Below are 21,328 nucleotides of genomic sequence, written 5' to 3' on the forward strand. Positions count from 1 at the left end.
AGTCCTTGTTTTAAGAAGCTTTTTTTTTAACTTGGCAAACTAGTGTGACACAAGACATTCCCTGACTCTCCATGTTTTCTTACGGAGCTTGAATTTGAGAGGCTCCATTCCTTGCAGCTTAATGAACTCAAAAGGCTTGAAGGCAGAGTGTCCAGTCAGTGCCAATCCTACCTATCTCTTTGTCCACCTGGATTTGGGAGGTTCATTTGTCCAATTGATTAGCTTCACATTTGACCTACTGTCCATCCCGTCCAACCATTACATTTACTGTCGGCAAAGACTAAAAGCCCTGGCCACTCGTACATTATTAGCTAGATGACACCATGTGACACCATGTATATTTTATAAAATGTTACCTCTAATGTGAATTGGAATGAATGAGGTCAACTGAATGGGCAGGGACTGGAGGTAAAATCAAACCCCAAAGTTAGAAAACTGTTAGGGATTTGTGCGGTGACGTAAAGGGTGGAGGGAGCAGAGGAGGAGCGCTGTAGTGCACGATTACTAATCCGTAAACCCGGGATAACAACAGAAGCATTCAGCAGGTCATGGAATTCAGCAGCGAATCCTGAGCGAGGGGTAGTGGAACAACCAGCACAGCATTGAACTATAGTGGTACCCTTAGGTCCTAACGCAATGCTGCTCCCGAGAAGATATTTTCCAATTCATGTGGCACTTATTTGTTTGCTAGAATGGACCCATATATTAGGCTTCAACCTGGATACATTGAATGTCCTGAGGAAAGACGGAGAACCGGGCAGTTTATTTGGATTCTCTCTAGCCATGCACCGGCAACTTAATCCTTCAGATAAGACAATGTAAGATTTGTTGTTTTGTTTGTTTGTGTTGTTGTTACTGTATGAGTTCTGTTGCATTTATTGCACTTATTATGGGTTGGTTAGCTACTTATTTTACGTCTCCACTTTACGCATAGTTGGACCATTCATCACTCGTAGCAGGTTCATTGGCCAAATTCTTATGGGACCGTTTTCTTGTCGACGGAGGTGAATATGTAAATGTTAAACTAATACGTTTTGTTAAACTTTTCCTAATTTAAAAGCAACTTTTCGCAATTGTTTCATTATGTAGATAAATTACCCATTGCTTTTCCTACATGGAAATAATGACAGATTCGTTGTCGGATTTTAAATACTTGTAGAAATTACGTTAAGGAATTTAGAAGATTTTTACTCCCAATGTTTTGTAGACCTACATGTTGAATGCGCTGTAGTAAGAGCACAGTGAGGATTTATATTCAGTAGAGCGTGTGGTTTTATTAAGAATGCCCTTTGACAGAGACCTTGCTACAAGTTAACAATGGCAAACCAGAGGTAACAAGCTTTGTCACTCGAGAAATCTTGCATGTTAATTGAATTTGTTCAAAAGAAAGTGACTCTAAATCCCCAGTAACAAGTGACTACTCAAATGATATCTATCAAACCCATTTTCACAGTATTGGACACTGTAATGCATGCCTAGCTGTTATTTAAAAAGTATAATATTACTGTTATCATTTCAGAAGCCTTTTGGCAGTGTCAAGTGATCAAACAGTATTATACTGAACAAAAATATAAACGCAACATGCAACAATTTAAAAGATTTTCTGAGTTACAGTTCATGTGAGGAAATCAGTCAATTGAAATAAATTCATTAGGCCCTAATCTATGGATTTCACATGACTGGGAACACAGATATGCATCTGTTTGTCACAGATACCTTGAAAAAAGTGGGCCTCGCAATGGGCCTCAATATCTCATCACAGTATTTTTGGGCATTCAAATTGCCATCGATAAAATGCAATTGTGTTCATTGTCCGTAGTTTATGCCTGCCCACATCATAACCCCACCGCCACCATGGGGCACTATGTTCACAACGTTGACATCAGCAAACCGTTCACCTACACAACGCCATACACGTGGTCTGCGGTTGTGAGGCCGGTTGGATGTACTGCCAAATTCTTTAAAACAATGGTGGAGGCGGCTTATGGTAGATAAATTAACATTACATTCTCTTGCAATAGCTCTGGTGGACATTCCTGCAGTTAGCCAGCCAATTGCACACTCCCTCAAACTTGAGACATCTGTGGCATTGTGTTGTGTGACAAAACTGTACATTTGGCCTTTTCTTTCCCCAGCACAAGGTGCACCTGTGTAATGATCATGCTGTTTAATCAGCTTCTTGATATGCCACACCTGCCAGGTGGATGGATTATCTTGGCAATAGGAGAAATACTCACTAACAGGGATGTAAACAAATGTGTGCACAACATTTCAGAGAAATAAGCTTTTAGTGCACATGGAACATTTCTGGGATCTTTCTGCGACCAACACTTTACATGTTGCGTTTATATTTTTGTTCAGTGTACTTTGTATGGGGTTCTTACTGTCAATATTTCCTTTCACCAATGACTCCAGCCTTGTGCACTTATTGAATGAGTTCATAACATGGTTATAAACCCTGGTCTATAAAACAAACGGTTGTCATTCTACTAAATAACAACTCTGACATCTTCAGTGGTGTGACCATGGTTTTCACTATGACGCTATGGTCCGTTCTTTGATAGTTGAGATTTATTCCTGTGAAAAGAGCAATGATCTGTGACCTTTTTGTTTTCCTAACTGTGAGAGTGGCTACGTGGTACATGAGTCAAGGTTAGTTATTGGTTTAGAACAGGAGTGCTAAGGGCAGTGGTCCAGACAGAACCCACTGGGATTTTAACTGTCAAACATCTGTGTAAGTACAGTGCATTGTGCACCATTTTAAAAACATGGCAGCCCAATCATTGCATATATTAGATAATTAACAATCCATCAAGTCTAAGTTCATCCAGCACCCTGTAGGTAAGAGGTATTTACTATTGAAAAAAATGGCTAGCTGGAGCACATCTGAGCAGTCGACTTCTGAGCCCTTACCCGCTATGTGCTGATTGACTTAGGTCTGCCCACTACAGGCGGTCCGGCAAAAACCAGGCAGATGTGTCCATATTCAGAGTTTTATTGGCTCTTGGTCACCACCACAGAGTTGTGTGCACACACACATCATAAATGCACCGTTCTGTATACATCTGGCCCTTGTGTTGTTGTCCTCTGGTGGCTAGCTAGCTTGCTAAGATTGGCCCGTTCCTAAATTAGCTATGGATGGAGATAGGGATTTGGACTTGTGCTTTTACTTAATTCTCCTTACTGGCCAATGATTATAACGGCGATCCAACCATACATTTATACATTTATAGTGCCCCTGGACTGAGATGATGGAAGTTCAATATGTAGCTAGATGTAGAAGGCTAATGTAGAAGGCTAATGTTAACTAGCTAACATTGCCCATGATAGGAAGTTAGGCTAGCGAGCAAGCATTTTAGCCAGGTAGCCTAGGACAACAAAAACTAAAAGAGTGTACTGTATGACAGAGTCATAGACCATTTCGTCAACATGAAAGAGAGGAGGATGGCGTTGGCTTTTCTCCACAAGTAGAGTGAGTCAACATGTTTTTTTCTACTTGCACAAATACACACACACACACATCAGAACCATGGACAGCCACATCATATTTAGCTTAAGTTGATTGGACTAAATTGTTTTTGGAATCTTTTAGTTGTCACTGTATTAGACTAAGCAGAGGTGATTTGATGATGTTGAAATGGTGCTGGAATAGTGTAGGCAGCTCCTGTTTTCTTTGCGACATCCGGTAACCCTCCGTGGTTCTAAAATGTTGGAAACATTAACTTGCTTGACCATGCTGTAGGTCATGTTTGTTACATGCAATATGCTTTCACCATCAAACAAACTATCATGGTCCAAACACACCAAGAAAATCATTAAGAGACCACGACAACGCCTTTCCCCCCTCAGGAGACTGAAAAGATTTGGCATGGGTCCCCAGATCCTCAAAAAATTATACAGCTGCACCATCGAGAGCATTCTGACCGGTTGCATCATCACCTGGTATTGAAACTGCTCGGCATTCCAAACGTAACTCGCTACAGAGGGTAGTGCGTACAGCCCTGTACATCACTAGGGCAAAGCTTCCTGCCATCCAGGACCTATATACTAGGCAGTGTCAGAGGAAGTCCCCCAAAAATGTCCGACTCCAGTCACCTAAGGCATAGACTGTTCCCTCTGCTACTGCACGGAAACAGTACCGGAGCGCCAAGTCTAGGTCCAAAAGGCTCCTTAACAGCTTCTACCCCCAAGCCGTAAGACTGCTGAACAATTGATCAAATAACCATCCAGACTTTGCATTGACACCCTCCCTTTGTTTTGTACACTGCTGCTACTCGCTGTTTATTATCTATGCATAGTCACTTTACCCCTACCTACATGTTCAAATTACCTCGACTAACCTGTACCCCCGCACATTGACTCGGTACCAGTACCCCCTGTATATAGCCTCATTATTGTTACTTATTTTTGTACTTATTTTTTTAACTTTAGTTTATTTAGTACATATTTTCTTAAAACTGCATATTTGCCGCATGTGACAAATACAATTTTATTTTATTTTGACTTCACTGGACAGACTTCACCGGACAGAGGTTGCTCTCTGGTTTTGTGATGAAACAAAGATGTGGTTGAATTTATTCTTCTTATTGTCTCTGCCTTAGACCTATACAGTATATCACGGTCGCAAGGCTTATGAACTAGCAGGTTATAGAGCAAACAACGCAATTATCACAACAGGTTGAAAAATTGCTTTTTTGGGGGGCTTGGCTTCCCAAGTGATTTTACCCACACACCGTTACTGACTGTAGACTACATAGCCTATCATTATCATTGCAGACACCAATTCACACCACTAAAGATGAGATGTCAACATCTTGGCAGAGAGAGAGGGCTAATTACTGCTGCCAGTCAGAATTGATGGCCCTCTCTCTCTAGTCAGCTCGAGATCTTATCTGATAGGCCATAAATCAAGTGTGCATGCAGAGTGCACCAGGCCGTTTAGAGTCTTCTACTAACTTTATCTGGCATATAACACATTATCTTCCAGTAATAGTAACATGCACAACATACTTTTGTATGTATAGTGTATTATTATGAGTATGTGGACACCCATTCAAATTAGTGCATTCGACTAGTTCAGCCACACTCATTGCTGTCAGCTGAATAAAATCGAGCACACATCCATGCAATCTTCATAGACAAACATTGGCAGTAGAATGGCCTTACAACGTGGCACCGTCATATGATGTCACCTTTCCAACAAGTCAGTAAGTACAATTTCTGCCCTGCTAGAGCTGCCCTGGTCAACTGTAAGTGCTGTTATTGTGAAGTGGAAATGTCTAGGAGCAACAACGGCTCAGCCGTGAAGTGGTAGGCCACATAAGCTCACAGAATGGGACTGCAGAGTGCTGAAGCACGTAGCGTGTAAAAATTGTCTGTCCTGGCTGCAACACTCACTACCGAGTTCCAAACTGCCTCTGGAAGCAACATCAGCACAATAACTACTGTTCATCAGGAGCTTAATGAAATGGATTTCCATGGCCGAGCAGCCACACACAAGCCTAAGATCATCAATGCCAAGCGCCAGCTGGAGTGGTGTAAAGCTCGCCGCCATTGGACTCTGGAGCAGTGGAAACACACTCTGGAGTGATAAATCACGCTTCACCATCTGGTAGTCCGGCTGATGAATCTGGGTTTGGCGGATGCCAGGAGAACGCTACCTGCCCGAATGCATAGTGTAAGTTTGGTGGAGGAGGAATAATGTCTGGGGCTGTTTTTCATGGTTCGGGCTAGGCCCCTTCGCTCCAGTGAAGGGAAATCTTAATGCTACAGCATGCAATGACATTCGAGACGATTCTGTGCTTCCAACTTTGTGGCAACAGTTTGGGAAAGGCCCTTTCCTGTTTCAGCATGACAATGCCCCCGTGCACAAAGTGAGGTCCATACAGAAATGGTTTGTCAAGATCGGTGTGGAAGAACTTGACTGATCTGCACAGAGCCCTGACCTCAACCCCATCGAACACCTTTGGGATGAATTGGAACCCTGACTGCGAGCCAGGCCTAATCGCCCAACATCAGTGCGTGACCTCACTAATGCTCTTGTGGTTGAATGGAAGCAAGTCCCCGCAGCAATGTTCCAACATCTAGTGGAAAGGCTTCCCAGAAGAATGGAGGCTATTATAGCAACAAGAGGGGGACCAACTCCATATTAATGCCCATGATTTTGGAATGAGATGTTCAACGAGCAGGTGTCCAAATACTTTTGGTCATGTAGTGTAAATACAACCATGCAAAAGTCATATTAAATGGCAATTCTGTACTGACGATATGTATTAGTTAAATAGGTAAACAATGATACCAACTGGCTACAGAACAACTATGTTATAGATGTAACAAGATAACCAACATTATTCAGGTTTCAGTAGCATGCAGTAATCATCATAAACAATCCCCAACAATATAAAGCCCCAACTTACATTGTGGATGCACACACCACTTCTAAAATAAACACTGAAAACTTGGTCGCCAGCCAGACTTGCATCTTCTGTCGAAGACTAAAAAACACTGAGCTACAGTGGGCGGAGCCAGAGTCCAAATGGCCATTCAAATCTGCTGATTGGCTGAAAGGAATGGCCTTTTTTACAGCCGCCCCTGGATTTCTTACGGAAATCCAAACAACTTCGGAAATGCCTCAATGTGGGGCATAGTCTTTAAGTGCCTTGTCCTATCCAGCAGGACAGGCAGGGCAGAGGGTCAGAGCAGCTAAGGGACCAGACAAAGTGGGGTCCAGTCCTACTGTGCATCTGGCCAAACTAGAGGGGCAGCTGATAGCAAGTGTCACTTTAGAGGACCATGGGGCCCAGGAGGGTGCTGGCTTTGGGGCACGTAAGGGCGTAGGGGCCACCCCACGAGGAGGTTGCACAATGTCGCAGGAACAGTGTCTGGCCATCCCATGGGATGCCACGGGGGTGGTGGAAGATCCTCTAGCTCAGCTGGTTGAAGGTCGCTGGGGCTCATTCCTGGGCACTGAGTTAGACTTCTCCCTACTGCTGAAGATGATGGCTCCCATGGTGGAGCAGGTGGAGACCTCTGGGCGAGGCTCATCAGAGATCCGAAGGCAGGGGCAGGCTGGGCCGCAGAGATGAGGTCAGGTGATTTCCCAGGTGTGAGGGCCAAGGGTCTTCCAGTGCAGGAGGTGGGGCGGCCTCCCAGAACTGGAGACAGCAGGCCCCTGGGTCAGTGAACAGTGGTTCCCCCAGGTCAGGAGGCTGAGGGCCTAGCCGGGCAGGAAACTCAGGGCCTACTACTAAGACAGAGGACTGCAAGCCTAGATGAGCAGGGAACTGGGAGCTTAGCTCTAGGACAGGTGGCTGGGCACCGGCTGAGGCTGGGGGCTGCGAACTGGCTAGGAGCAGGGACTGCAGACCTAGGGTGACCGCCAACTCGGGGCCTAGCAGGGCAGGAGACCCAGGGCCTGGAACTAGCACAGGAGGTTTACATTTAATGATCTTTGATGGAAAAACAGAAGCTTGGAATTTCTCAGGAGCCTGGCAGTTGGCTGTGTCCCAGTAAAGCTCAAAGGCAGGTTATAATCTACTGGGTAAAGACTGAGACACTGATTTATTAGCAGTGATAGAGGAGCTCAGACCCTGGTGGTTTGAAAAACCACACACTTTTGCCAAATGTTGTTATGGCCTGGCTGGTGTAACAAGCCAGTGCCAAGTGTTGGTGTAGGTAAACAGACACAGTTAGAACAGCTGCAGTGGTTCTGGGGACTTTGAGTGCACAGCTGTAGGGTCAGCATCACACACCATTTGGGGGAAAAGGTCAGCAAGGTCACAGGATACAACCACAGTTTGGCCACCACTATTCATTTACACGTTGGGCTCTATTTTAACAGGCCTAACGCAATTGTAAATCGTTGCGCTGGTGGTAGCGTTATAGGTTCAGGGGTGTGTCAGAAATATTTGAACTATTTTCACAATCGGAATTATGGGCGTAGTAGCTGGCAATGCCGTGAAAGGGCTGGGTTTTGGAGAATAAACAACTTGTGGGTGTGTGTGAAGGCTTGGCCCCTCACTAGCCAATCAGAATGTGCTCCATGGCTAAATATGTGGTTGCTTCATGTTGTGTATTTACGGTATTTTATGTATTGCTTTGTCATCAACTCCAATTTGAAAGTTAGTCCCTTATAAGCCTACTTCGTTAAATAGCCTGCCCCATATTTGCTAAATATGTTGAACATGTTTGCAGTCCACAGTCTTCTAATTGCATTGGTTCAGTATGGAAATACATTGTTAAACATAGGCTACAGTATAGCATTCGCACTGATATAGGGGCTAGCCTTATGTCACGTCCTGACCAGTATAAGGGGTTATTGGTTATTGTAGTTTGGTCAGGACGTGGCAGGGGGTATTTGTTTTATGTGGTTCGGGGTTTATGGGATATGTATTTATGTAAGAGGGGTGTTTGATTTATGTGTTCCGGGGTTTTTGGGTAATGTTCTTGTTTTGTATTTCTATGGTTTTCTATGTTGTGTATTTCTTTGTGTTGGCCTGGTATGGCTCTCAATCAGGAACAGCTGTACATCGTTGTTGCTGATTGAGAGTCATACTTAGGTAGCCCTGTTTTGCCTGTCCCTTTGTGGGAAGTTGTTGTTTGCATAGCTGTATATGTAGCCTGCAATCCTGTTCGATCGTTTTTCTTGTTTTGTTTGTGTTCAATAAAAGTCATTATGAGCACTTGACCCGCTGCGCCTTGGTCCACTACGTACGACAACCGTTACACCTTACTGTAAATTGCAGTCTGAATATGGACATGCCAAACGTAGTCAATAAGCAAGATTAAATTCACTAGGCTATTGATAAGGCCTAAAAAGACAAAAAAAAAAAAAATGACCTAGCAACTTGTTTTAAATAGGCGATGTCTAGATACAGTTACAGGCACCATAACTGCTCCCTGTGGGCGTATAAACCAGACGAGGCAACTTAGACTATGGATGGTTTTACGCACATCCAAACTTTGTTTCTAAAATCATGTTTTATAAACATCATAGAACCATCTTACAGATCATACTGTATTTGCACTTCTGCAGAAATAACAGACAAAATTGCATTGCATTCGAAGCCATGGAAGTTTGGTTTTTAATCAAATTATACGAAAAACAACCAACAACAATATTTCTAAGTAGGATCGAGTCAGAAGCATGAAATCATAAATCACTTCTCTCGTTTCATGGCATTGTGTGCACACACAGCCTTAAATGTCTTGTCACGACTTCCGCCGAAGTTGGTCCCTCTCCTTGTTTGGGCGGCGTTCGGCGGTCGACGTCACCGACCTTCTAGCCATCGCCGATCCACTTTTATTTTCCATTGGTTTTGTCTTGTCTTCCATCACACCTGGTACCAATTCCATCAATTACATGTGTATTTAACGGGTTTTGTTTGACCCATTTATTGTATTATTCTGTTGACGGTGGTTTATGGTTATTAAACACAACCGTTGTAAATCAGTTTCCGCTCTCCTGCGCATGACTTCTCTGCCGCCAGTAGCATTGCATTACATGTCTTTACACATAACATTTGCATGTCTGTACTTAATACTAGGCTCCTGTCAATTATCGTTGCCTATGTGTGTGGCAGATTCTCCCAAAAATTATAGGAGGACTGAATAGTATTTGAGGAGTGTGTCTTTGGTATCGGATGAGGAGTGCTCTTCCAAAAGGGGGGTGGATAGCCTACGTGAACAAGCAAATGCAGGGATGTGAATTATGAGTAATAAAAAAGCATGCGGGCAAAAACCTCCAAAATATTTAAAGCATTCTCAGTAGAACATTTTAAAACCCCTTTATTCAGAGGCTTCTTTTGGCTAATGGTCAAAATCAAAAGACACACTATATGCTATGCTGCTAAACCAGCCATGATTAAGGGGAGGGTAGGCTATGGTTGGTTTTGAATCAAATGAAATGAAATGGGGGGAAACCAATTGTTTTTTTAAATATTTCTAAATACGAGATTCAAATCCACAAAAGGCACACCTCTCATTCCATGGGCACTGTGTGTCATGACTGGATAGGCTGCACTTCTGCTCTCAAAATCCCTGCCATTAACAACTACGTTACTGATTTTTGTGGGTCTTAAAACATCCCGTTAGCGCTGCATGAAATTGTCACTTTTCTGCTTGTTTTTAAGGACACACCGCAAATATTGCCACCCCTCCTAGCCCTAGTCTGTAACCAATCCTACTGTCTTAAACTTCTTGACATGGATAGGAATATGATGGCTCTCCATGTACTTAGTAGCTCAGCTAACTTGATGCTATAACCTGGGGGTTTATGTTTTAGAGGAACAGAGGGCAGTAGATTTGCAATGTTATTTTTGATAATGTGTCCTAAAAAGTTAATTTCCGATGCGTTGAACCTTTTCAAATCTTGTTGTACTTGGAAAATGAGTCTCCTTTCCCCTAAGTGTAACTTGTTGGCAGTTCCGTCTTTTGCCTGGCTACCCATCCACATCGCTCCGGTCAAACACCACACGCACTAACGTTCCTTCTCCACGACGAGTCTGGATTTGCTTCCTCCCCGAGGACTTCTAGAATGTGAACACATTCAAACCATTCTGTTTGGTTCAAGAAACGCATTGGGCCAGAGCCGGCCTACACCAATCATGATTCACGTCATTTTTACGTCAGCACGTACTACTTCTAGGATAGCGGGTTCAGACTGATGTATCGAGCGATCGATACAGCAGCGAAATTAAATTCAGGATGAGTCGTCAGGCAAGTTCCATGACTGTCAAAGTTCTCAACTACCAGTAGCACTTTTGACTTTTTGTCTTGTGGACTCTAAGCTAACAAAGTCCAGCCTTGCTTGTGTCTAATTGCTTAATTGTTCCCTATTAGTTTATCTAGATCAGAAGCTGTTGGGTAATCATTATAACAGGGGAATAAGGTGCTTATCTATAAGTACTTTAAAAATATATTTATTTTCTCCTTCAGAAATGATCAGCTTGTTTTCATGTGTCATCTAGACTTTGTACGCAAAGGCTGGAGTGCTGCGTGTGAATGCCGATGTTACCCTTCAGTGCCTTGCCAAATTGTACAACTACAGCTGAAGTCAGAAGTTTACATACACCTTAGCCAAATACATTTAAACTCAGTTTTTCACAATTCCTGACATTTAATCCTAGTAAAACATCCCTGTTTTAGGTCAGTTAGGATCACCACTTTATTTTAAGAATGTGAAATGTCAGAATTATAGCAGAGAGAGTGATTTATTTCAGCTTTTATTTCTTTCATCACATTCCCAGCAGGTCAGAGGTTTACATACACTCAATTAGTATTTGGTAGCATTGCCTTTAAATTGTTTAGCTTGGGTCAAACGTTTCGGGTAGCCTTCAACAAGCTTCCCACAATAAGTTGGGTGCATTTTGGCCCATTCCTCCTGACAGAGCTGGTGTAACTGAGTCAGGTTTGTAGGCCTCCTTGCTCGCACATGCTTTTTCAGTTCTGCCCACACATTTTCTATAGAATTGAGGTCAGGGCTTTGTGATGGCCACTCCAATACCTTGACTTTGTTGTCCTTAAGCCATTTTGCCACAACTTTGGAAGTATGCTTGGAGTCATTGTCCATTTGGAAGACCCATTTTTGACCAAGCTTTAACTTCCTTGCTGAAGTCTTGAGATGTTGCTTCAATATATCCACATCATTTTCCTTCCTCATGATGCCATCTATTTTGTGAAGTGCACCAGTCCCTCCTTCAGCAAAGCACCCCCACAACATGATGCTGCTACCACGTGCTTCACGGTTGGGACGGTGTTCTTCGGCTTGCAAGCCTCCCCCTTTTACCTCCAAACATAACAATGGTCATTATGACCAAAAGTTATATTTTTGTTTCATCAGACCAGAGGACATTTCTCCAAAAAGTACAATCTTTGTCCCCATGTACAGTTGCAAACTGTAGTCTGGCTTTTTTATAGTGGTTTTGGAGCAGTGACTTCTTCCTTGCTGAGCGGCCTTTCAGGTTATGTCGATATAGTTCTCGTTTTACTGTGGATATAGATACTTTTGTACCTGTTTCCTTCAGCATCTTCACAAGGTCCTTTGCTGTTGTTCTGGGATTGATTTGTACTTTTCGCACAGAAGTACGTTCATCTCTAGGAGACAGAACGTGTCTCCTTCCTGAGTGGTATGACGCCTGCGTGGTCCCATGGTGATTATACTTGCGTACTATTTTTGTACACATGAACGTGGTACCTTCAGGCATTCGGAAATTGCTTCCAAGGATGAACCAGACTTGTGGAGGTCTACAATTTTTTTTATCTTAGGTCATGGTTGATTTCTTTTGATTTTCCCATGATGTCAAGCAAAGAGGCACTGAGTTTGAAGGTAGGCCTTGAAATACATCCATGGATACACGTCCAATTGACTCAAATGAGTTCAATTAGCCTAACAGAAACTTCTAAAGCCATGACATCATTTTCTGGAATTTTCTAAGCTGTTTAAAGGCACAGTCAACTTACTGTATGTAAACATCTGACCCACTGGAATTGTGATACAGTGAATTATAAGTGAAATAATCTGTAAACAATTGTTGGTAAAATTACTTGTGTCATGCATAAAGTAGGTGTCCTAACTGACTTGCCAAAACTCTAGTTTGTTAACAAGACATTTGTGGAATGGCTGAAAAACGAGTTTTAATGACTCCAACCTAAGTGTATGTAAACTTCCGACTTCAACTGTATCAATGGAGAGCACTGCTGAGAACCTTTACATGCAGATACAAATCCCTGTGTGTTGTTTCCCACTCTAATGCAGCTCTATGGGGTTGGTTTTCCCAGGCTTTAAGTGAGAGTGTGATGTGCAAGAGTAACATTGGAATAAATAGTGATTTTGAAAGCCCTCAAATATCTTGAACTGCACTTCGAACTGACAGCTCAGTTGCTCTGTGAAACTGTAGTTAACATCTTTGTTTTGACTGAGCTGTTATTTGCATTTCACTGGCTGTTGATAGAGGGGAGGGGACATAATTTGGGCTTCGATCTTCCCCTTTCCCAACAAGCTTCCTCTTCGGAGGCCTTGTTTGGTAAATGAAGGTCCATGACCCTATCCAAAGAAGAAATAGGTGGTTCACGGAATAGCTTGTGGAATCATGCAGAGTGGAGGAAGAAGGTGGAGAGGATTCCCTGCCCCCCTTTGTGGAAATTCCCACAACGTATTCAATGGATTTGCACTGTGGCCCACTATCACCCATATACGCATCTGTTTTCCAGTAACTCCCTTAGCGATTTAACATATCACTTGTAGTGTATGGACAGTGATCACTCAATTATGTCCCCAATATAGTTCCCTAATAGCATTACAATACTACTTAATCTATGTAACACAACAAACATGCTGCACAATATGCAATATTGTTACCCAGATATGCAATAGAATCAAATGTATTTATAAAGCCCTTTTTACATCAGCCGATGTCACAAAGTTCTATACAGAAACCCAGCCTAAAACCCCAAACAGCAAGCAATGCAGATGTAGAAGCATGGTGGCTAGGAAAAACTCCCTAGAGAGGCAGGAACCTAGGAAGAAACCTCAGAGAGGAACCAGGCTCTGAGGGGTGGCCAGTCCTCTTCTGGCTGTGCCAGGTGGAGATTATAACAGTACATGGCCAAGATGTTCAAATGTTCATAGATGACCAGCAGGGTCAAATAATAATAATCACAGTGGTTGTAGAGGGTGCAAAAAGTGAATACCTAAGGAGTAAATGTCAGTTAGCTTTTCATAGCTGATCATTCGGAGTTAGAGACAGCAGGTACGGAAGATAGAGCAAGAGAGTCGAAAACAGCAGGTTCGGGACAAGGTAGCACGTCCGGTGAACAGGTCAGGGTTCCATAGCCACAGGCAGAACATTTGAAACTGGAGCAGCAGCACAACCAGGTGGATTGGGGACAGCATGGAGTCATCAGGCCAGGTAGTCTAGAGGCATGGTCCTAGGGATCAGGTCCTCTGAGAGAGAACATACACTGAGAGAGAGCATACACTTAAATTCACACAGGACACCGGATAAGACAGGAGAAATACTCCAGATATAACAGACTGACCCTAGCCCCCCGACACATAAACTATTGCAGCATAATTGCTGGAGGCTGAGACAGGAGGGGTTGGGAGACACTATGGCCCCATCTGACTATACCTCCGGACAGGGCCAACCAGGCAGGATATAACCCCACCAACTTTGCCAAAGCACAGCCTCCACACCACTAGAGGGATATCTTCAACCATTTGAGCTAACACCGAGTATAGCCCACGAGATCTCCCCCACGGCACTAACCCGAGGGAGGTGCCAACCAAGACAGGAAGATGACATCAGTGACTCAACCCACTCAAGTGATGCACCCCTCCTAGCACCAGTAAGCCAGTAACTCAGCCCCTGTAATAGGGTCAGAAGCAGAGAATCCCAGTGGAGAGAGAGGGGAACCGGCCAGGCAGAGACAGCATGGGCGGTTCGTCGCTCCAGTGCCTTTCCATTCACCTTCACATCCCTGGGCCAGACTACACTCAATCATAGGACCTACTGAAGAGATAAGTCTTCAATAAAGACTTCTCTCACATGGCTAGGCAGACCATTCCATAAGAATTGAGCTCTATAGGAGAAAGCCCTGCCTCCAGCTGTTTTGCGTCTTGTGACCATAGCGTACATGTAGGTATGTACGGCAGTACCAAATCGGACAGATAGGTGGGAGCAAGCCCAGGCAATGCTTTGTAGGTTAGCAGTAAAACCTTGAAGTTTATTTAGTGCTTCATCCAGGTAGCCGGATAGTAGAGCATTTCAGTAGTCTAATCTAGAAGTGAAAAAAGCATGGATACATTTTTCTGTATCATTTTTGGACAGAAAGTTTCAGATTTTTGCAATGGTACGTAGATTGAATAGAGCTGTCCTTGAAACAGTCTTGATATGTTCATCAAAAGAGAGATCAGGGTCCAGAGTAACGCTGAGGTCCTTCAGTTTTATTTGAGACGAAGATTAATTGTCAGATCCAACAGAAGAGCTCTTTGTTTCTTGGGACCTAGAACTAGCATCTCTGTTTTGTCCGAGTTTAAAAGTAAAACATTTGCCGCCATCCACTTCCTTATGTCTGAAACACAGGCTTCCAGGAAAGGCAATTTTAGGGCTTCACCATGTTTCATCGAAATGTACAGCTGTGTATAGTCCGCATAGCAGTGAAAGTTAACATTATGTTTCCAAATGACATCACCAAGAGATTAAATATATAGTGAAAACAATAGTGGTCCTAAAACGGAACCTTGAAGAACACCGAAATGTACAGTTGATTTGTCACTGGACAAACCATCCACAGAGACAAACTGATATCTTTCCGACGGATAAGACTGAAACCAGTTCAGAACCTGTCCGTGTAGACCAATTTGGGTTTCCAATCTCTCCAAAAGAATGTGGTGATCGATGGTATCAAAAGCAACACTAAAGTCTAGGAGCATGAGGACAGATGCCGAGCCTTGGTCTGACGCCATTGAAAGGTAATTTACCACCTTCACGAGTGCAGTCTCAGTGCTATGATGGGGTCTAAAACCAGACTGAAGCATTTTGTATACATTGTTTGTCTTCTGAAAGGCAGTGAGTTGCTGCGCAACAGTTTTTCAAAAGGTTTTGAGAGGAATGGAAGATGTAATATAGGCCAATAGTTTTTTATATTTTATGGGTCATGGTTTGGCTTTTCAAGAGAGACTATTACTGCCACTTTTAGTGTGTTTGGTACACATCTGTTGGATAGGGAGCCATTTATTATGTTCAACATATGAGGGCAAGCACAGGAAGCAGCTCTTTGAGTAGTTTAGTTGGAATAGGGTCCAGTATGCAGCTTGAAGGTTTAGAGGCCATGACTATTTTCATCAATGTGTCAAGAGATATAGTATTAAAAAACTTGAGTGTCTCCCTTGATCCTAGGTCCTGGCAGTGTTGTGCAGACTCAGGACAACTGAGCTTTGGAGAAATACGCAGATTTAAAGAGGAGTCCGTAATTTGCTTTCTAATGATCATGATCTTTTTGTCAAAGAGGTTCATTAATTTTTCACTGCTGAAGTGAAAGAAATCCTCTCTTGGGGAATGCTGCTTTTTGGTTAGCTTTGCGACAGTATCAAAAACAAATTTTGGATTGTTCTTAGTCTCCTCAATTAAGTTGGAAAAATAGGATGATCGAGCAGCAGTGAGGGCTCTTTGATACTGCCACGGTACTGTCTTTCCAAGCTAGTCAGAAGACTTCCAGTTGGTGTACTACCATTTCCGTTCCAATTTTCTGGAAGCTTGCTTCAGGGCTTGGGTATTTTCTGTATACCAGGGAGCTAGTTTCTTATGACAAATGTTGTTAAATTAAGTTCCTCAGTTAGGTGGTTAACCGATTGTTTGTACTCTGACAGCTTTGGGTAGGTGGAGGGAGTCTGGAAGGGCATCTAGGAAACTTTGGGTTGTCGGAGAATTTATAGCATGGCTTTTGATCCTTGGTTGAGCAGATTATTTTTTGCGATCGCAAACGTAATAAAATGGTAGTCCGATAGTCCAGGATTATGAGGAAAAACATTAAGATCCACAATATTTATTCCGCGGGACAGAACTAGGTCCAGAGTGTGACAGTGGCAGTGAGTAGGTCCGGAGACATGTTGGAAAAAACCCACTGTCGATGATGGATCCGAAAGCCTTTTGGAGTGGGTCTGTGGACTTCTCCATGTGAATATTAAATTTAAAAATGAGAATATTATCTGCCATGACTACAAGGTCCGATAGGAATTCAGGGAACTCGGTGAGGAACGCTGTATATGGCCCAGGAGGCCTGTAAACAGTGGCTATAAAAAGTGATTGAGTAGGCTGCATAGATTTCATGACTAGAAGCTTAAAATACGAAAACACAGTAATTTTTGTTTTTGTAAATTGAAATTTGGTATCATAAATGTTAGCAACACCCCCGCCTTTGCGGGATGTGCGGGGGATATGGTCACTAGTGTAACCAGGAGGAGAGGCCTCATTTAACACAGTAAATTCATCAGGCTTAAGCCATGTTTCAGTCAGGCCAATCGCATCAAGATTATGATCAGTGATTAGTTTACTGCCTTGGAAGTGACGGATCTAACATTAAGTAGCCCTATTTTGAGATGTGAGATATCAAAATCTCTTTCAATAATGACAGGAATGGAGGAGGTCTTTATTCCAGTGAGATTGCTATGGCGAACACCGCCATGTTTAGTTTTGCCCAACCTAGATCGAGGCACAGCTCCCGTCTCAATGGGGATAGCTGAGCTGACTACACTGACTGTGCTAGTCGCAGACTCCACAAAGCTGACAGGCTGGCTAACAGCCTGCTGCCTGGCCTGCACCCTATCTCATTGTGGAGCTAGGGGAGTTAGAGCCCTGTCTATGTTCACAGATAAGATGAGAGCACCCCTCCAGCTAGGATGGAGTGCGTCACTCCTCAGCAGGCCAGGCTTGGTCCTGTTTGTGGGTGAATCCCAGAAAGAGGGCCAATTATCTACAAATGATATCTTTTGGGAGGGTCAGAAAACTGTTTTCAACCAGCGATTGAGTTGTGAGACTTTGCTGTAGAGCTCATCACTCCCCCTAACTGGGAGGGGGCCAGAGACAGTTACTCGATGCCGACACATCTTTCTAGCTGATTTACACGCTGAAGCTATGTTGCGCTTGGTGACCTCTGACTGTTTCATCCGAACATAGTTGGTGCCGACGTGGATAACAAAATTCCTATACTCTCTACACTCGCCAATTTTAGCCTTAGCCTGCACCATCTTCAGCGTAGCCTTAACGTCGGTAGCCCTGCCTCCTGGTAAACAGTGTTACTTATTATTTTGAAGTCTAATACTGCGGGTAAGGGTGTCGCCAATGACTAGGGTTTTCAATTTGTCAGAGCTAATGGTGGGAGGTAATGTTAGCCATTCTCATTGACTCATCCGATCATGTTTTCAGTGTTCCTTAGTATGTGGCTGTGGCTCTCACTCACTGTTCAGGCTGGAAAATATGCCCCGGAGAGGTCCTGCTGAAGTGTTTGTCTCTCACTAGGGTTGTTCTGTTTGTTCCTCTTTTATAGTGTTAGCCTAACAGGGATGCTTTTTTTCATTTAGTGAAGTGCCAAGTACAGCCAATTCCTAAAAACCCTCCTAAGCTATTACATTTAATTGCAATATCAGTCAGTCACATCTCTTATATTTACATTTTAGTCATTTAGCAGATGCTCTTATCCAGAGCGACTTAAAGTAGTGAACGCATACATTTCCTACATTCTCCGTACTGGTCCCCCATGGGAATCGAACCCACAACCCTGGTGTTGCAAACACCATGCTCTACCAACTGAGCCACACAGGACCACTTACACAGTATTGTGCATAAATATAGGGCATAAAAAAATGTCTCTACAAGTTATTCAACCCTAAAACGTATTCATGCAGGATATTGTCACTTGCGGTTGTTAAGATTCTCTTAGGCACTCCGGGTGATTTGGATATGTTGTGGTCAGTGAACTAATGTTGTACAGGACAATCATATGATTGAATATGCTCCAAATTAGATCATACTGTTTCTCTGCCTTGTGCTAATTGTACAGCACAGTAGACTACTGTACTACAGAGACAGATCATGAGAAGTTCCCCAAAATAATTATTCTGAGGACATTAACTGACAGCCAGATGAAATACAAAAAAAACCCATCTTTAATTGTGGTACATCTCAAATGGCATGTTCACAATTTCTTGAAGTCTATGAGACAGTACTATGATTGCTGGCAGTTTGAATATTAAGTAGTGGACATGTGCTATATTTGCCAGTTTGACATGGTGTCCAGGCCAGTTATCCAGGCCAGTTCTGGGTTACTAAACTGACCTCTTTGGTCAATATGGATGATTGAATATGACAGCTGCAGTATAGGATTACCAAACATCTCTGACATCTGCTATTGTCACAGTATATTCATCTATAGACCTTGAATATCTTAAAGAGACAGTAATTGGATTTTTTATTTTTTTTATTATTTTTTTTTTTGCAGACTGTTGATTGGAGCACCAAGAGCCAAAGCACTGGCTAACCAGAGAGCCAACATAACCGGTGGCCTGTACAGTTGTGACATCACCACCGAATCCGATGACTGTGACCGCATCGATTTTGACAATGAAGGTGAGGTGTTACTGAAATCTGTTTCTCTCTGTTTCTCTTTCTTACACAACATATGGTTGAACATTCTGCTTTATTAACCACAATATACTCCAAGTAAAATTCATTCTAAAGCGAGAATCAACATAAATTCCCACAGAGGATGTGAGAGTTGAGAACAAGGAGAACCAGTGGATGGGGGTGACAGTTAACAGCCAGGGCCCCGGAGGGAAGATTGTGGTAAGTCACAGTGTCAGAGAATACTGTGCATTGCTGTGTTACTAGCCAGGTTCATAGTGCTTTGTATGTCTGCCGTGCAGAACGTTGCGTCAGATCTACAGCATCATCGGCTTAGGACCTAGCCTTGCGAAGCTGATTCCGCTGTCTCGTCATTGCAGACCTGTGCTCACCGCTATCAGAGACGTCTGTTTGTGGACACTGCTCAGGAGTCCCGCGACATCACAGGTCGCTGCTACATCCTGAGTCAGGACCTCACTATTGATGCATCCTCTGATGAAGATGGAGGGAACTGGAGGTTCTGTGAGGGGAGAGCCAGAGGCCATGAGAGGTTTGGCTCCTGTCAGCAGGGTCTGGCTGCCACGTTCACCAAGGACTACCACTACGTGGTGTTTGGCGCGCCTGGCGCCTACAACTGGAAAGGTAGGTGGATGTACAATATATAGATTTAAATCTCAGCAGAATGAGCTGTGCAGTATATTGTGCTTCACATGTCCTCTAGAGGTAAGGAAAGGCTTTGCAGCATACTTCATCAGACGTTTCCTAACTGTGCTTTAAAGTGTCAATCAGCAGTTGAAACGATGACCAAGCATTCTTCCGACCACTGTTTCTGTAAAAAGCGGGGGACGGGGCTGGATAAATGTAACCACCCTCAAATTCAAAGACAGAGCTATGGATGCAAGGACTGACCGTCTATGGTTTCACAATTCTAGTTTGAACCATGTTTTTAGGCTATACAGTGTGTGTTTACATTTACTTTGTTTACAAACATTGAACAAGCTTATATTTTGGGTTCTGATGTGGTACGCCAGTTGAACTAAGCTCAGGAGTCATTTCTAAGTCATTCTTCGAGAATGAATGGGTACATTTCATTAATTCAGAAGTCCGACCATGGATTGCCTTTCAATACAATGTTATTTTCACCTGTAAAAAAAGAAATTCACCCAGTTACATTTTGCTTGTGTCATTATTGTTGAAGTTTTCATATTGTTTTGTTGAGGATCATATTTAATCCAGCACCATTTCGTTGACATCTTCACCCCTCACTCTCAACCACTCTAGGCATAGTACGTGTAGAGCAAAAGAACAACACTTTGTTGGAAAGGGGATTTTATGATGATGGGCCTTATGAAGTTGGAGATGAGAACATCTTGGATCCTGACCTGGTGCCTGTGCCTGCTAACAGCTACTTAGGTGGGTACAGTAGGTCTGAACTTTGACTGCGGGAACTATGTGTTTTCTGTGCTTAGGCATCCTGTTCATGACCAGTTTGTCTGCTGCCAACGCTGATCAGTTTCTGTATAAGTCGTCTTCTCTACAGGTCAGCCCTGAGAAAAGTCTGGATGTGACGACCAATAGTTTCTTAGGTTTGTGACTTCTGAGGTGGCTAAAACATACTCTCTTAACCATTCCATCTACATGGTCACTAACTTGTGAATGGTTTATAATCTGAATTTTTACCATGTAATTATTTCAACGTAATGCTTGAATGTACTGCTGTTTTTACTGGGATACTTATATGTATATCAACATATGTTTTCTTGGTTGCTTCAAGATGACATGACGACTATATTTCACATCGTGTTTTTCTTTACATCCCAAATTCACTCATTTATTCATGAAAGATGAACGCTCTGAATGATGCATAGTATAAGATATAAGATATATACCTAGATTCCTCTTATGTCATGTTGCAGGGTTTTCCATTGATTCTGGGCATAGCATCACCAAGGGGCGTGGCCTGACCATTGTGTCTGGGGCACCGCGAGCCAATCACTGTGGGGCTGTGGTCCTGTTGAGAAAAGAGAATGAAGCGTCCGCAAGACTCTCCCCAGAGTACATTCTAGAAGGGCCTGGACTGGCATCTTCTTTTGGATATGATGTAGCTGTGGTCGACCTGAATGGAGATGGGTATGTGACACAAGTTGACTTCTGCTTTTTCAGTTTTGGCTTATCCATACATTATGTCAGGGGCCCCCAATTACATTCAG

General features: G+C 43.1%; 1 protein-coding gene across 2 annotated transcripts in view; it reads left to right on the forward strand.

The window, feature by feature from the left end:
* The first annotated feature begins 518 nt into the window (after positions 1–518).
* The window catches only part of LOC106581763 (integrin alpha-6), a 35,193-nt gene continuing 14,383 nt past the window's right edge, over positions 519–21,328 (forward strand). For both annotated transcript variants that reach the window (XM_014164046.2, XM_014164045.2), the window contains exons 1-6: positions 519–818; positions 18,997–19,124; positions 19,261–19,340; positions 19,499–19,760; positions 20,400–20,531; positions 21,035–21,248. In XM_014164046.2, coding sequence (XP_014019521.2) covers positions 637–818; positions 18,997–19,124; positions 19,261–19,340; positions 19,499–19,760; positions 20,400–20,531; positions 21,035–21,248 — 998 coding nt within the window. In that variant the 5' untranslated portion in view covers positions 519–636. The remainder of the gene's footprint in view (positions 819–18,996; positions 19,125–19,260; positions 19,341–19,498; positions 19,761–20,399; positions 20,532–21,034; positions 21,249–21,328) is intronic.

This window comes from Salmo salar, chromosome ssa21 (assembly GCF_905237065.1).
Source record: "Salmo salar chromosome ssa21, Ssal_v3.1, whole genome shotgun sequence".
Classification (NCBI taxonomy): Eukaryota; Metazoa; Chordata; class Actinopteri; order Salmoniformes; family Salmonidae; genus Salmo; species Salmo salar.